Raw genomic sequence first — 16,022 nt, forward strand, 5'->3', positions numbered from 1 at the left:
ACAGCCAGCTGCTAAGGAACTGCAGCAGGCGCTAGTTGAGCTGTTTCCCTCCATGCTAGCACTAAAACAGTTCATGTTGAAATGGTCCTTAGACTTGAAAGCGAGTCTAATGAAAATGTTTTTCAGAGCAAACTAAAGATAGTTGGAGTACTTTGGTATGAGGTGTTTTACAAGCTTTCCTGGGGGTTAGAAAAGTTCATATACAAAAGTAAATTTCTTTAGAGTAGGCAAGGCCAATGGGACTGCTTGTATGAATCAGGGTTTGCAGGGTCATGTCCTTCATTTATACCCTGGAAATCATTATCACTTCCAAGACTATGTGACTCTGTAAGTGCTTCATATTACTCCAGTGTTTGTAGAAGGTGAAATTTTCAACTAGCTTTATAAGTTTGCTTATAATAGGAGGAGGAACCCAACCCTCTATGTGATTTATTTCAGAGAAATGCACAAAAGAGTTACATGGCTGACCTTGCTTAATGTTACAGCTTCAGTGTGACTTGGTGCTAAGGATTGCTTTTTACCCCTCCCCATGGGATAGCAATAACATCTCTCCCGCTCAATCAAATAGAGCATAGGAAAATGAGGAGGTGATAATCTACTTGAGATCACTTGATAACTTTGGTATTTCCGGAGGTTAGTGCAATGTAACCCAGTATAGGAAGTCTGAAAATCTATTGAAAAGCTTTGAGGCAATTCACTGTAGCTCAAATCCTGAAGTCCTTAGTCAGATTAGAAACTGTTATCAATCTCAGGCCTGGTCCACACTTATAAGGGGGTTCGAATTAGGGTACGCAAATTCAGCTACGTGAATAACGTAGCTGAATTTGAAGTACCCTAATTCGAACCACTTACCCGTCCAGACGCGGCGGGGTCGAAGTCCGCGGCTCTCCTGTCGACTCCACCACCGCCATTTGCGGTGGTGGAGTACCGGAGTCGACCGCGGCGCTTCCGGAGTTCGAACTATCACGTCTATATCAGACGCGATAGTTCGAACTCCAAGAAGTCAAACTCGCCGCGTCGACGGGGCAGGTAAGTGAAGACCTACCCTCAGTAGGAGACTGCCTGAGTAGAAAAAATTAATTAAGTACCTCGGGATTTGCAAAGGTCCATCTAGCCCACTATCCTGTCTTCCAACACTGGCCAATGCCAGATGCATCAGAGGGAATGAACAGAATAGGTAATCATCACATGTCCATATACACACACAATACTTTAATAGTTGCAAGCTATACAGGTGCTCAATTTTCTTTTTTTTCACAATAAAGACTAATATACTGAGTTCTGTGTATATAAAATATTTGTGTCTTGTTCAAGAATTGCACAACTTGGCCTCTGTTGATCTCTGATCGGCCGAGGTTGGAATAGGAGCCAGTTTATCCCAGCCAAGATTTCCACCTGGTTACTATCTAGTTGTACAAGAAACATACATTTAATTACTGTGTTATGAATGCTGTAGTTATTGTCTGTCTTTATAAGCAGATCAAGTTTGGAAGTTCCCCAACTTGGCTATGCAGACTTGGAACTTGACCCAGAAGGCATCTCAGTAATTGACAAAACCACAACTCTTGCATTGTACATACAGAAGTATAGTAAGCTTGTGGGTTCTAATACAGATTGTGTTTGAGAGATTAGTAGGCAAAGGGAAAATTGAAACTGTAAGGAATTTATTTTCTTTCTTGGCATGCAATAAGAGAACAAATTTTAAAAGATTGATTGCATCTTATTACTCTATCACAAAATGTTTAGTTTGCCAAAATATTCAAGCCTCTTTCAAGTGAAAGATAAAGAGCTTTCTAGAAATACTGCAATTATGTTAACACAATTTGTTGAGAGAGTCATGTATTTAAGTTTAAGCTGACTAATGCCCTTTGTTCACAAGGCATTTTTGAGCAGATCACCTTTGAGCCCAGGTTTGTCTTTTGTGAAAATGTAGCTGTTTCCTTGTTCTGTTGTTTGTGAAATGTTATTTTTGAGCATGTGCTCCAGCTATGGTGTAGGTCAGCCCATGGTTGAGGGAAGAGAGAAGTTCTAAAAGGGCAAGCCTTCTATTTCCATTTGACAATTGGGTTGACAGAGTTTCATGGTAGGCAGGCACGCACATGTGTGTAAGGGGAGGGGGGAGATGGGAGGGTACTGGTACCCAGTTCTTTTTATCCATGTTAATAATCATGTGTCTGTAATCTCTTCATATGGACTGTTGGTGAAATTCACCCCTCCCTGTAAAAATCCCAAGTGTTAAGGCTTTGTACAGAGAGGTAGGTAGGGTGGCGGAGTTCAGCCCTCTGTGGTAGCTGTTCCTCTCTGTGGGGTCAGACAACAAGTACTACCCTGCATGGGGATTTTGAGCCACTTGGTCAGCATAATGGCAGATCTAGGAGTCCTTCTCATGGCCCATCTTCAGCAACTCCTTTGTCAGCTTTTCAGCATGGGCACAAAATGCCCCTCCATCTCACATATGGGAACACCGGTATGAACTTTTCATCTGTGCCTCTATCCTACGAGGCCAAAGCAATGCTTCCAAGGTGCAGAGTGCCTTTCATAGACCCTCCTGTGTTGATTAATTTAATCCTATCTGCGCTGTCATGACAAGGCTCAGGAAATGCCTTCGACATTTTCTTGCATGGAAATTGTATTTCGAACCTCTTGAGGTTTTCACACAAAGCTGTCACATTCACTTGCTTGATGACCATATGAAGTCATTTTATTGTGGGAAAGGTCAGAAACAGCTGTAAGTGGCTAAGGAGGTTGTGCTAAAGGGATGATCAGAGTGAAGACTGCCTTCTCCAGAGTCCTACTACAGAATGGTAATTTGAGGAGAAGCTAATGACACATGGTTTACGTGAAGATGAGGTTGTTTTTGTATTACAGTAACCCTAAATCCCCGTTGTGCTAGGACCATTGGTTCTAGAGTGCTGGTGGGTTTGGTTTGGTTTTTTGGTTGGTTGGTTGGGGGGCTTGGGTTTGTTTTTTTTTTTTTTTTTTTTTTGCTTTAGAAGGCTTCAGATGTTTGAAAGAGTTCTGAATAAGACAGGGAAAGACCCAGTGTGATGATGAGAGGAGCAATTCTAAAGGGGGCAAGGAGGCATAAAGCAGCATCTGAGGTTGGTAATGGTCCATTAAGAAAATGCTTTTGTTCACAGAGCAGATGGGGATAGGAATGCATAAGCCATGTTTGTATTGTCAGACATAAACCTGGAAACCAAACTCCTTCAATCTCCAGAGAAAGACCAGGATTCCTCCTCATGCCACCTCCTTTCCTTTATTTATTTGACTAATGAATTGCAACTCTCAGAATTGTATTGCATACCAGCAGGAATTTAAAAACAATCTGATCAGTTAGATTCCTCATTTCATAGAACAGATACATAGATATACTGTGTGTATACACACACACACAATTGGCTGAATCCCTGGAAAGGTTTGCAACATGGAGAAATGCCTTCTTAGAGTTTCTTTTAAAAACACAAGGGCCAAATTCATAAGTTATATGTAGCTTAGACTCATTTACACTCACTCAGATGTCATTTATGCTCAGATACCATTAGCCTGTTTATACCCACACATGAGGGAGCAGCTTCTTTCCTGAGCCAAGATCAGCTTGGCACAGGACAGCATCTGTTATGGTTTTCTTAAGCTGCAGAGGCCCTGATAGAATTTAGAGCAGCTTAGGGGCTGCTGTAACTTGAATCAGTTGGAAATGGTCCCTAATAGCGATGATCATATGCAAGCTATGAGCTGAAATAGTTGAGAAGAGATGCAGCCTGCTTCTCCCTGTCATCATCCTGCTCCTCTACCTTTAGGTGGCTGGGGTGAGCAATTGGCAAACCAAGCTCCTATGCCAGTTGAAAATTCCCCTTTGCCATAGAAATTATTAATAGATGAGCTGTGGCCAGATTCCGGCCCTTTGCAGTGCTCAGGGGGCTAAAAAGGACCAGGCCAGGGACAGATAACTTGGCCCTGTGAGTCTAAATTGGTGTAATTTATTTGCCAAGGAGCTGGAAGAAGGTGTACATTAAAGATGGGTGAGGGTTACTTTAATATACGTCTTCTTCGTGTTCTTAGTCGTGTAAATTACAATGATGTGGACTTCCTTGCATGTGGATAGAGTGGGTATGAGGGAGTCTAAGTAGGTCTAGTTTACACAACTTTACGGATCACTTACGTATTTGGCATCATGAGATGTTTCATTGTTTTGTATTATGACTGTTATATTATGTTATGACTGATTGTTATAACTTTACAAAATATTGCACTGATTTACTGGGTCTAATTTTTCAGTGTGTGCAACTTTGTGCCTATTTTCCATGCACAGTTACTGAAATTGCATTTGTAGATATGCTAATAGCTTATGCAAATGCCTGGCTTTTGTACATGCATATGGTTAATTTGTACAGCCAGTTTCAGTGATTGCACTTGCAAATAAGGCATGTAAAAGTGCATGCACGTTTGGACATACATTTGCAGATCAGGACTCTGTGTGTAATCTGACAAGAGTTAAGTTGCTAATTTTATCCAAAGAATGTTGTTATTAAATATCTTTGAATCCTGTTTCCGTAGATTTCAATGAAGCAGTCCCAGAAACAGAGAGGCTGGACTCCAAAGCACTGAAAACTCGAGCCCAGCTTTCAGTAAGGAACAAACGGCAGAGACCTACTAGAACAAGGCTCTATGACAGTATCAGTTCAACTGATGGAGAGGACAGCATTGAACGAAAGGTGAGAAGGTCTTCCCTTTCTCTTATTCATAGGATGATGTGCTAGATTCCTCTTGTTATTTGTTTCATCCTGTATCTTCGTCCTTTCATTTTAGTGTAGGTAGAATGTATTCATCTGTGGCCAGCATATTCTGGATAATTGTCTGAACAGTGTGCAAGTCGTGTCGCCTTGGAGGCAGCACATCTGTTTTTGTCACAGGAACAGCAGAATTCCTGTCTTATTTTCATGTATTATGCTGTTGTTATGAAGGTCACTTCATTGTTTTCCCCATTTGAACTAACAATGAGCACTATGCTTAGCGGGTCATTTAATTTATGTAGGAGGAGAAGCAAACTCGAATCGTGCATTGTTTATTTCTCTGTGTGAATGACAGTTAATTTAATATCTACTCTTTGATTTTTGCTGATCTTGAACCTGTAAGCAAATTATTAGTATGAAACACCTATGTGTGATATAAAAGGTAACAGTGTGACTTACTAGAACATTGCTTAAAAATATAAAGGCTCTACAAACTGTTGTTAAATAAAAGGATTGCATGTTCAAAATAAATGTTGCTCTGATTGGTTCCTAAATGGCATAACTTGCTTTATAATCTCTTATACCCACAGCCTTCAGACAGTTACAGTAGTCCCATGCACATTTCAAAATCACCTCTGCCCATATGTGTGAGAGCATCCTCACCAGCATCAGATTCTGGTGCTTCCTCCCTCTCCCCAGTGGCTAGCAGTGCAGCCTTCTCATTTGACAACGTAGCTGAAAACCAAGAAGGAGGACAGCAGCACAAAGGAGGTGTGCTTTCCCATTATGCTCGGGGAGACACTCCACTTTCGTCTCCTTCAAAATCCAGTCACAGTTCTGAAACATCTCCTTTGCATCACCCAACCAACAGGAATGTTTTACAAGACGAAGGTATAATTATTTTTTACAAATGAGTCAGTGCGTCACTTTGCTCGCTTACATTTATGCAGTGCACTCTTCTTGTTTTATTAGCACTCAAGTCTCTAACAGGCCCTGTAGACACCTTGAAGTCAGAAAATAGCAGTTCTCTTCATTTGGTGGTAGGTGGAAGGGACACAGATGAAGTCAAGACAAGGAATTGTTTCCTCTTTTTCCCCTTGAGCTGGTTGAAAAAAGGAGGGGGGAAATCACAGAAGTATTTTGGAATTTTTATCCCATGTTTATTGTTTTTTTAATTTGGAAATTTAAAAAATTCAGACATTTGTCAAAATTCAAAATGTTTCAGTCAGCTCCACCTACTTCCTGAGTAGAGCATACCGGACTAGTGCTTAAGAACATTCTTCAGTGTTTATATTGAAATCCTGAGAGGCACTTTAATAAAACTGTTAGTAACTCAAAATCTGTGGGTTGGACATTGGTACCTGTGTTTCATGGTGGAGGTTATATGGCGAAGAGCATAGCATAGATGTTGTAGTTTTGTTAATAGATGAGAGGCTATGTTGTCTTCTGGGTTAAGCAAGAGACCAAAAACCAGGAACTCCTCTGTTTTAAACTCGGTATTTCTTATTGCTTGTGACGCTTTAGCCAAATCATTAGTTTTCTAACTCGGTTTCCTGAGATGTAAAATAGGGATAATGATACAGTACATTTTTATGTAGCTCACGCAGGTGTTTCAAAGATTAGTTTGGTTGTGCTGCAGTTTGAAACTACAGTGTAGTACAGAGTACTACTCCTTTTCCAACTCCAGTGTAGTGCCAGTGTGTCTGATTTAGGCATTTGAACGTATAATGTCTCTCTTTACTTAGATCTGGGCATTCCTTAATCATTAGTGAAGCAAAACTAGCATTAATGTCAATGGGAATTCTGTCCAATAAGGACTTATGTCGGGACCTTTAACATCTTCATAAAAGACACTCACTGAATTAAATTAACTAAAAATAAATACTTACTCTGGTTTTGTTGATCTGCTGAAAAATTTTGCCATTGTTTTATTAGGAGTCAAGTTTTTCCCCATCATAATATGATAGACAATAAGGCCCTCTCCAACAGATTCTTACCAAGATACTGGGTTTGGAAAAGGTGAACCCTAATATCAGCATTCTGACCTTGACACCAGAAATTCCTATTATATATCCCTGTGTATGGTACTCTAATTGTGGGATAGCTAATACATTGGAGTAAAATTCAAAGCTTGAGTGCAATGTGTCAACTGATAAAAAACTGTAGTTCTGGGTAAATGTGTTCATTGGTGAAACCATAAGTGCTGCATGACCGCAGTGAAAATCACATTTGATGAGAACTTGGCTGAAACTGATGGTTTTAGATCTCAAAATCTAGTGGAATATACCCTTGCATGGTAAACCGTCCTTCATTCCTCACTATTGTCTTTTTATATGTGTTTAATGATATCATTAATTGTAACAAGGGGATTTGAAGCCCACTCAGTGCCCTCTCCCCCATTGTAGGTCCTGGAACTAATCTATATTTTAATTGATACAGAGGTGATATGCTTTTCCCACTATGAACATTATATGAAGAGCCCAGTGTTCTGTGGGTAACCAGAGTATGTTAAAATCAAAGTAGAACAAGTTAGTTTCAGACAGAAACATTTGCATTTAATATGTTCTCCAGTACAGCGATATCCTCAAGTGTTTGGCAGCCAGTGTTCCAGTGACTGCTTTATAATAGCATTTAATTGATTATTAACTAGTCTTAAAAATTCTTATTGTACAGGAAATGGGCCAGTAACTAAACACAGTAGATTCTCTTGTTGTGTTTGTGGTGTGGGTTGAGCTGGGTTTGTTTTAAAGACTGAGAGTAGTCACGGGTGCATGCACACTCCTGTGTATGTAAGTGACTAATGACTAACCCTGTAATATTGCACCGTTCTATATTCTCTGGTTAATGAACATGGCACCTTTCAAGTATTTGTCTGAAGTGTTATGGAAAACCATAGCTCTAAACAGTTACAACACAATGAGAGAGATTACATTCCAAAGTTATTTTAAAGTTTCTTAGTTTTTTAGACTAGTTCTAGCTTAGATTCTCTCTTGGGGTGTGACCATTTTTTACAGCAATATCAGCATCCCAACTCTAAAGACAGCAGATGTGGTTACTGACGGATCCTCTGGTGCTGTAAAGTTACTTCTCCTACCCTACTGCTGCTGGCGTAGGAAGTGTGGTTCTGGGAAGAGCTAGGCCTGGACGTCGCTATCAGCTCCTTGGTGCTGTTAGCTGTGGATGTGAGTTAGAGTACTGCTTTCCCTGAATTACACTGTGTACTGCTTGGCTGTAGCTGAAAATCTGGGCTTTTGTTTACAAAGCAGCCCCCTTCAAAATTACTAGGCACTAAAAAAACAGCCAACCAAAACCCAGTTAAAGTAAGATTAAAACATTAGAAAAATTAAACAAAATATTAAAAACCCAAACAACATGATCAAAACAGATTATCAAGGAGACATTCAGTCATAGGGGCCAATTACACCACTGATGTGAACGGCACATCTCCAATAACTTAAATAGAATCATGAGCACAGAAAACTTGCCCCAGTATTTTTAGAAATATCTCCTTTACCACCAAGGAAAAATGTAGTACATCTCTACCTTGATATAACACTGTCCTCAGGAGCCAAAAAATCTTGCTGCGTTATAGGTGAAACCGCATTATATCAAACTTGCTTTGACCTGCCGGAGTGTGCAGGCCCCCCCCCTCCCCCCCGGAGCACTGCTTTACTGCGATATAGCCGAATTTGTGTTATATTAGGTCGCATTATATTGCGGTAGAGGTGTATAACTATTTAATTGGCTTACATTTCTCTGCTACTGTGCTATCATAGAAATAACATCCCGAATTATAACAATAAAGGAAGTATACAAATTGAAATCTTAATTTTCCTGGACCAACATGTAGTCTTTTGATATTTGAAAATGTGCAGGATGTTATTCACAAGGTCAGATTAAATTATCATATTGGTTTCCTCTGGCCTTAAAATCTATTAAATCTATGAAAGTATTGTTTGATCATTAGCAAATAATATATTAGTATCAGAGGGGTAGCCGTGTTAGTCTGGATCTGTAAAAAGCGACAGAGTCCTATGGCACCTTATAGACTAACAGACGTATTGGAGCATAAGCTTTTGTGGCTGAGTACCCACTTCGTCAGACACAACTAATATATTAATAGTTTTTCATCTAATGTTATAAAAATATATTTTTGTGTATAACTGGTTTAATAAAACACCTGTATGGATATTGTGTAGCATTCTAGTTAGTGACAAGTTCTGAAGGAACATAAATATGAATTCGGAGAACTATTAACTGTGGTGTGTAACCCACTTAAATCAGCCTCTGTACCAGATGACTAGAGGTGAGCTAATGTAACGCGGATTTTTTTTTAACGGTTCCAGAATCAGTCCTGGCAATAACAGGCTGGTAAGCCTAATTTCAGTACCAGACAAATTGGTTGGAATGTAGTAAAAAACAGAATTATCAGACACATAGATTAACATGATTTAGTACGAAAGAGTGAACATGGCTTTTGTAAAGGGAAATCATGCCTCACCAATGTAGTAGAATTTTTTGAGGGGGTCAGCAAACATATGGACAAAGGTGATCCAGTGAACATAGTATACTTGAACTTTCAGAAAGCCTTTGACAAGATCCCTCACCAAAAGCTCTTAAGCAAAGTAAGTAGATATAAGATAAGAGGGAAGGTCCTTTCATGGATGAGTAACTGGTTAAAAGACAGGAAACAAAGGACAGGAATAAATAGTTTTCAGAATGGAGAGAGGTAAATAGTGGTGTCCCCCAAGCATCTGTTCTGGGACCAGTGCTGTTCAACATATTTGTAAATGATCTGGAAAAAGAGGTAAACAGTGAGGTGGCAAAGTTTGCAAACAATACAAAATTACTCAAGGTAGTTAAGTCCAAAGCTGACTGCAAAGAGCTACAAAGCAATCTCACAAAACTGGGTGGCTAGGACACAAAATGACAGATGAAATTCAATATTGATAAATGCAAAGTAATACATATAGGAAAATATCATTCCAACAATGTATACAAAACGATGGGGTCTAAATTAGCTGTTACCGCTCAAGAAAGATCTTGGATCATTGTGGATAGTTCTCTGAAAACATCCGCTCAATGTGTAGTGGTGGTCAAAAAAGCTAACAGAATGTTAGGAACCGTTAGGAAAGCGTTAGATAATCAGACCGTAAATATTATAATACCACTATATAAATCCATGGTATGCCCATACCTTGAATACTGTGTGCAGTTCTGGTCTCCCCATCTCAAAAAATATATATTAGAATTGGAAAAGGTATAAAAATGGTAATGTTTAGGGGTATGGAATGATTCCATAGGAGGAGAGATTAAAAAGACTCGAACTGTTCAGCTTGGAAAAGAGACGACTAAGGGAGGTTATGACAGCGGCCTATAAAATCATGAATAGTGTCAAGGAAGTGAATAAGGAAGTGCTGTTTGCCCCTTCACATAACATAAGTACTAGGGGGCCACCTGATTAAATTAATAGGCAGTAGGTTTAAAACAAAAGGAAGTATTTCATACAACACACAGTCAACCTGTGGAACTTGTTGCCAGGCGATGTTGTGAAGGACAAAAATATAACTGGGTTCAAAAAAGTGTTAGATAATGTTCATGGAGGAAAGGACCATCAATGTCTATTAGCCAAGATGGTCAGGGATGCAACCCCATTCTCTGGATGTCCCTAAACCTCTGACTGCCAGATGCTGAGACTGGACAACGGCGGATGGATCACTTGATAATTGCCCTATTCTGTTCATTCCCTCTGAAGCATCTAGCATCAGCCACTGTCCGAAAACAGAATACTGGGCTAGATGGACCATTGTGTCCAGTCTTATGTTCTTCCAGCATTATGATCCAGGCATGCACATTTACTAGGAGATAATGGAATGCAATCTAATCCTTTTCAGTCAATCTGTTTATATGCAAACTAGTTAGTTTATAATATCTCTTGCATGATGCTAGGGACAGCCAGACAATGGCACAAGTAGGCAGTTCATTTCTGTACTCCATTCAGAAGGCTGTCCATTTCACAGTTTCAGAATGCAAGGCCCTCATGAACCTATTATCAAGGAGGAGGGCAGGTAGTTTTGGCAGGGATAACGTGGAAAGTTGTTAAAATGTGCCAGTGCAGACTATTCTGAAACATCTAATTTTCTCAGAAAGAGACACGTTTTCAGTATACACAGAAAGCACTGACAGAATAAATTGTGCCAGATCGATAGAACTGTGTCAAGGCCCTTACTGTATTTGTTGTGGGGGCAATACTTCCAGAAGGTGACCAGGCAGCAAGATTGAAAGTCAGGGTAACGGAGGCAGGTAGGGAAGCTCCACAAATGTGATGGAGTGAAAAGGGGCTATTTCTTTTATACTCTAAATTAGCAAAAGACCAGTTCCTTCTAAAATCTAGAATTAATTTACTACCAGTGTAAATCCTTATCTGCAGATCCTAACTCACCAAAATAGTCTCATTGAGTCCCATGGAAATAAATAAGGTTTTACAGGACTGGCCCCAAAACATATATAATCCAGAAAAGCCACGTTTGTTTTTCAGTTGTTAGTAACATTTTATTTAAAAAAAAATGAAATGTGTTTCACAACTTTTGTAGTATTCGTCTCCCCAATTGTTTCAGCTCTGCTCTTCTTCCTCTCGTTCTTTTTTCATTGTCTTCTCTTCATGGTAGATCCTCAAAGCTCTTTGTTATAATAATGAAAAATGTACAAAAAACCTCTATCTCAGCTTGTTTCTCTGCTTTGAGTTATGGATATAGATGATATTCTAATGCACAAACTGGGCTTCTCTGTACATAGCACAAACATTTAAAAATCGGGACACAATTTCAAACCGAAGTGAATGCTGAATATCAACCTGGATTTGATCTTGTTTTGTAGCTGGTGTTTTGGTGTTTTCACTCTGTCACTTTCCTGTGTGCCTGTCACAAACCCTACACACATTGTAGATTCATTCAGTTCAATTTTATTCTGATTTTAAATAACAGTGATAAAATAAGGGGAGTAGTCTGGGAATTCCTAATGCTAAAGAAAACACAGCACAATCTTTTCACTGAGAATCTGAAAAGTTTTAAAACTGTTAAATGACAAGAATACACAATAAAGACAAAAGAGACAACTTAAGACAATCTACTTTCTGTACACTGGGGTAAAAATTGCATAGTAGTCTCATTAGCCTTTGTTGTAGGATGGATTGCTGCTCAAGAGAGTTCGGCATGTGTTTTGCCGCTTTGTGTACTACCACTTTTATTCCTGGGAGAATTCTGCTCCAAAAAATTAAAAATTCTGTGCCCAATATTTTAAAATTCTGCATATTTTATTTGTCAAAATAACAATATAATCAGGCTAGTTTCAATTTTTTTGTAATTTATTTCAAAATACCTGTCAGCAAGTATGTCTGTAACAATACAGACAACAAAAAAGATGCAAGAATTGTTTTTTGACAAATAGATTCCTTACTAGGCGTATTAATACAGAACTTTGAGTCATATTCATTTAAACTACAATACAGAACTGTATTTCCCACACCCCTCAGAAGCAGTGGAAAGGTTTCAGGGGGTTGGGGTAATGGAAGAACTGAGAGAGAGGGAAATAATTGCTGGCAAGAAGCCTGGGAGTGAACTGGGAGGGTTATTGGGTGTGGGTGGGAGAAGTATGGAACGTTTTTTTGGGGGGGGAGGAGACCCTCCCCCATGCAGACCCTGGCTTACTCCTAGCCTCTCCCATTCAGTCAGGCACATCTGCTCCTGTCCCTGTGTGTCCCTGCACATCGCTGCCCCATCCCCATATATCCCTGCACCCTCACTCAGATACCACTCCTCCCCTCTGTCCCCATGTCCCTGCACCTCCATTCAGCCACTCCTCTTTTCCCATGTTGCCCATACTCCCACTCAGCCACCTTATCTCCATGTGTCCCTGAACCCCCATTTGGCCTGCACCCCCACTTAACAGCCCCTGGCTCAATGCTGTCACCCCACTAGCTCCTGTGTCCCTCCCCCAGTTTGTCACCCCTCCCACTAGCCCTTCTGAATAGGGTTTCCATGTTTCCAGTTTTCGACTGGAACGAAAAGGCATCCTGGCAGCTCTGCTGACCAGGCCACTGCAAGTCTGGTCAGCGGGGCTAAGGCAGGCTCTGTGCAGCTCCCAGAAGCAGCCACCACGTCCCTGTGGCCCCTAGGTACAGGGGCAGCCAGGGGGCTCCATGCGTGGCACCACCACCCCCCAAACGCCGGGTCCGCAGCGCCTATTGGCTGGGAACTGTGGCCAATGGGAACTGCGGGGGCAGTGCCTGTGGACAGCACATAGAGGCCCCCGGCCCCTCCACCTAGGGGCCGTAGGGACATGCCATCCACTTCTGGAAGCTGCGCAGAGCCATAGACCCGCTGTGCCGTGGGCCGGGAGCCGCCTGAGGTAAGCGCCACCCGGCCGCAGCCTGCACCCCAAACCCTCCCCTGCACCCCAACCCCTGCCCCAAAATCGGAACCCTCTCCCATACCCTAATTCCCTCCTAGAGCCCTCACCCCCCAACCCTCTGCCCCAGCCCAGAGCACCCTCCTGTACCCCAAACCCCTCATCTCCAGCCCCACCCCAGAGCCTGCACCCCCTCCTGCACCCAAGCCCCATCCTGGAGCTCTGATCCCCACCCACACTCCAACCTCCTGCCCCAGCCTGGTGAAAGTGAGTGAGAGTAGGGGAGAGCGTGTGATGGGGGGGGGGAGATGGAGTGAGCGGGGCAGGGGCCTCAGAAGGGGCAGGACAGGGTTGGGGCCTCAGGGAAGAGGCGAGTAAGGGTGTTCAGCTTTGTGCGATTAGGAAGTTGGCAACCCTGCTTATGAACCCCCCATGTGCCTCCCCACTGTCCATCTCTCCATATCCTGTCTCCCCTCCCCTGGTCTCGTGGGCAGGGTGCTGTGATGAAAGCAGCCTCTTCTCCTCCCTAGCCACAGCTTCCTGCCCTCTGATCTGGTGCCACAGCAGCCTCTGGTGGGCAAAATGTGTAACTGCAGCACCTGTCCAGAATCTATTTTCTGCAGAGACAAAAATCTTCAGGGGACGTGAATTCTGCACATGCACAGTGGCACAGAATTCCACCAGGAGTATATTCTTTGGCTCTCCTTTTGGAAATTTGATGCTTGTTTTCTGTTTCAGCATAAGGCCAGGTGTCAGATCTTCATGAATGCCTTACGTAAGACAAACCATGGTTGCTGAAAACAACTTGTTTTTAGAGTGTGTTGTATTTCTTGGCCTACCACATCATGCTTCATGGGTCGCTTGTGCATTGCTTTTATTTCATGAACAAAAAATGCCAAAATGTTATTTCCAGTGTAAAATATTTGTTTCTTAGTTGCTGCACTGCAGCAAACTATTTTTGAGGAAGCCCTTAATGATTCTGCAAGCTGTTCATACCAGTGCAGCCCTGTGCCTCTGAAAAACCCCTTTGAATGGGTAGCATGCAGGGTTAGGGGACTTAGAGGGCAAAGCTGTGCTTGTGATAGTTTTTGTTTTTTGCTTGTATAACGTCAACAGACCCCGGTCGTCGTTGGCCGGGATCAAACCCTGGGACCTTGGGATCTTAACGCATGAGCCTCTACTGCATGAGCTAAAAGACACATGTCTCTTAGCCAAAGCTGTAGCAGTCTCATCAATGTCGAGCTGGTTTAGCTGCCACTAGAGGGGAGCAGATTGCCACGCCAAGCAGGTATGGGTTACATTTGCTTGCTTATTTATTCTTAATTCTGAGGGCTTGATTTACCCCAGTGAAAGCAGGAGCGAAAGCCAATGGAGTTGTTCCAGTGTAGAACCAATGTAAATGTGATCTGAATCAGGATGGTAGACTATAGTGTAAAAGACACGAAGAAACCTAAGGAAACGAATGACTGATCTTCTTTCATTCCCTGTGGAACACTTAGACATGGTCAGTCAAACCCACATTTTTGTCTGAAATTTTTTAACTGCTATATTTTGTTTTATTTTGTTTGCTTTAAGGATTTTACAGCACTTTTGTATAGTCAGTTTTACTGTTTTGACTGTATGGGGCTGTTATCTGTTTCCCCTTTTGTTTTTTTAGGGTTATCACACAGTCACAGAGAGAGGAAACATATGATTGTAAAATGGCAGAGATTGCCACAGGGTCTCAGAGCAGGTGTAGAAATGGAAGCTATTTTAAACTCATTTTTACAAATTGACTAGATTACAAGATGACAATGTCTCCTTTGATCAAGTCATGAAAACAAAATAGTTTATTACCTCTTGGCACTCCCGTCATAAAAATTATCCAGTTCTCCAAAGCTGCTGGAGTCTTTCAGAACAGATATTCAACAGCCATCTTTGACAGTAAAGTATACTCCCAAAAAAAGCTTGTTCTTGGCAAAAATAGAGATTAGATAGATCCTCCAGGGGTTTAAAAATGACTCATTTTTTGTATTTCTCCTTATTAGCCTTATGTGTGGCTTGCCTTAGTACAAATTATTACATTAAAACTCAGTTCAAATAAGTCCCCCCCACCTCCCATTTTCCCCTCAGTACTTTCTCTCAAGTTTCAAAGCAGTTCATTGAGGTACTTCTTATACCATTTTTACCACTTCTTCTGAAAGAAGGGAAGTTATTTCTGTAGCTGCACCTAATTATATGACATGCCCCACTATTTATATAGATATATAGTGTGTAAGTATGTACAAATGCACATGTACACAAACTCTTCTGGAGTTACTGTTTACTATCAGATAAAATAATAATGTATATTTTTTTCACGTATAAAGATATCCTAGGTGGTCACACAGGTCCCCAATCATCAAGAGCAACCAGCCCTACTATGGGGCAGGCAGAAAAAATAAAGCGAAAGCTTGTGGATCTTGGGTAAGCATTTATTTATTTAAAAACTAGATTACTATTAGAAGGGAATGGAAAGCTAAGTTTCAAATGACATTTGTTGATGGTCTCTAATCTTGTTATAGGGCTCCCTTGAGAAGGAGTTCCCACAAGGGCAAGAAATGGAAAGAGAGAGAAGTCATTAGGGTGGCCTGTGGCACCAGGTATGGGTAAAACAACAAAGATGTTATCTGTCTCATCCCAAAATCCTCGGCAAAACTGTGCTATCCAGGAGATGAAACCATTGATAGTCCACCTTTCCTGTGTGTATTGCTAAAATAAAGTTATACCCCGGGGGCCAAATTCTGCTCTTATTAGCTTCCATGAACCCCTGTTATAGCCAGTTGTTTTTAAGGAGAAACTGACATTGATGGGAGAATATTTTAACAAATAGCAAAATAATAAGTACTCATACCTTAAAAATAG

The 16,022-nt window shown here is 41.2% G+C and overlaps 1 protein-coding gene across 13 annotated transcripts in view; it reads left to right on the forward strand.

Annotated features, from left to right (window-relative positions):
• Window positions 1–16,022, forward strand: part of PPP1R9A (protein phosphatase 1 regulatory subunit 9A) — a 251,370-nt gene that overhangs the window by 217,902 nt on the left and 17,446 nt on the right. For 9 of the 13 annotated variants that reach the window (XM_039522746.1, XM_039522751.1, XM_039522752.1 and 6 more), the window contains 4 exons: window positions 4,558–4,715; window positions 5,324–5,624; window positions 15,488–15,584; window positions 15,683–15,760. In XM_039522746.1, the coding sequence (XP_039378680.1) occupies window positions 4,558–4,715; window positions 5,324–5,624; window positions 15,488–15,584; window positions 15,683–15,760 (634 nt within the window). The remainder of the gene's footprint in view (window positions 1–4,557; window positions 4,716–5,323; window positions 5,625–15,487; window positions 15,585–15,682; window positions 15,761–16,022) is intronic. The other 4 variants (XM_039522753.1, XM_039522754.1, XM_039522756.1 and 1 more) reach the window with 1 other exon arrangement.

Source organism: Mauremys reevesii, linkage group 2 (genome assembly GCF_016161935.1).
Source record: "Mauremys reevesii isolate NIE-2019 linkage group 2, ASM1616193v1, whole genome shotgun sequence".
Taxonomy (NCBI): Eukaryota; Metazoa; Chordata; order Testudines; family Geoemydidae; genus Mauremys; species Mauremys reevesii.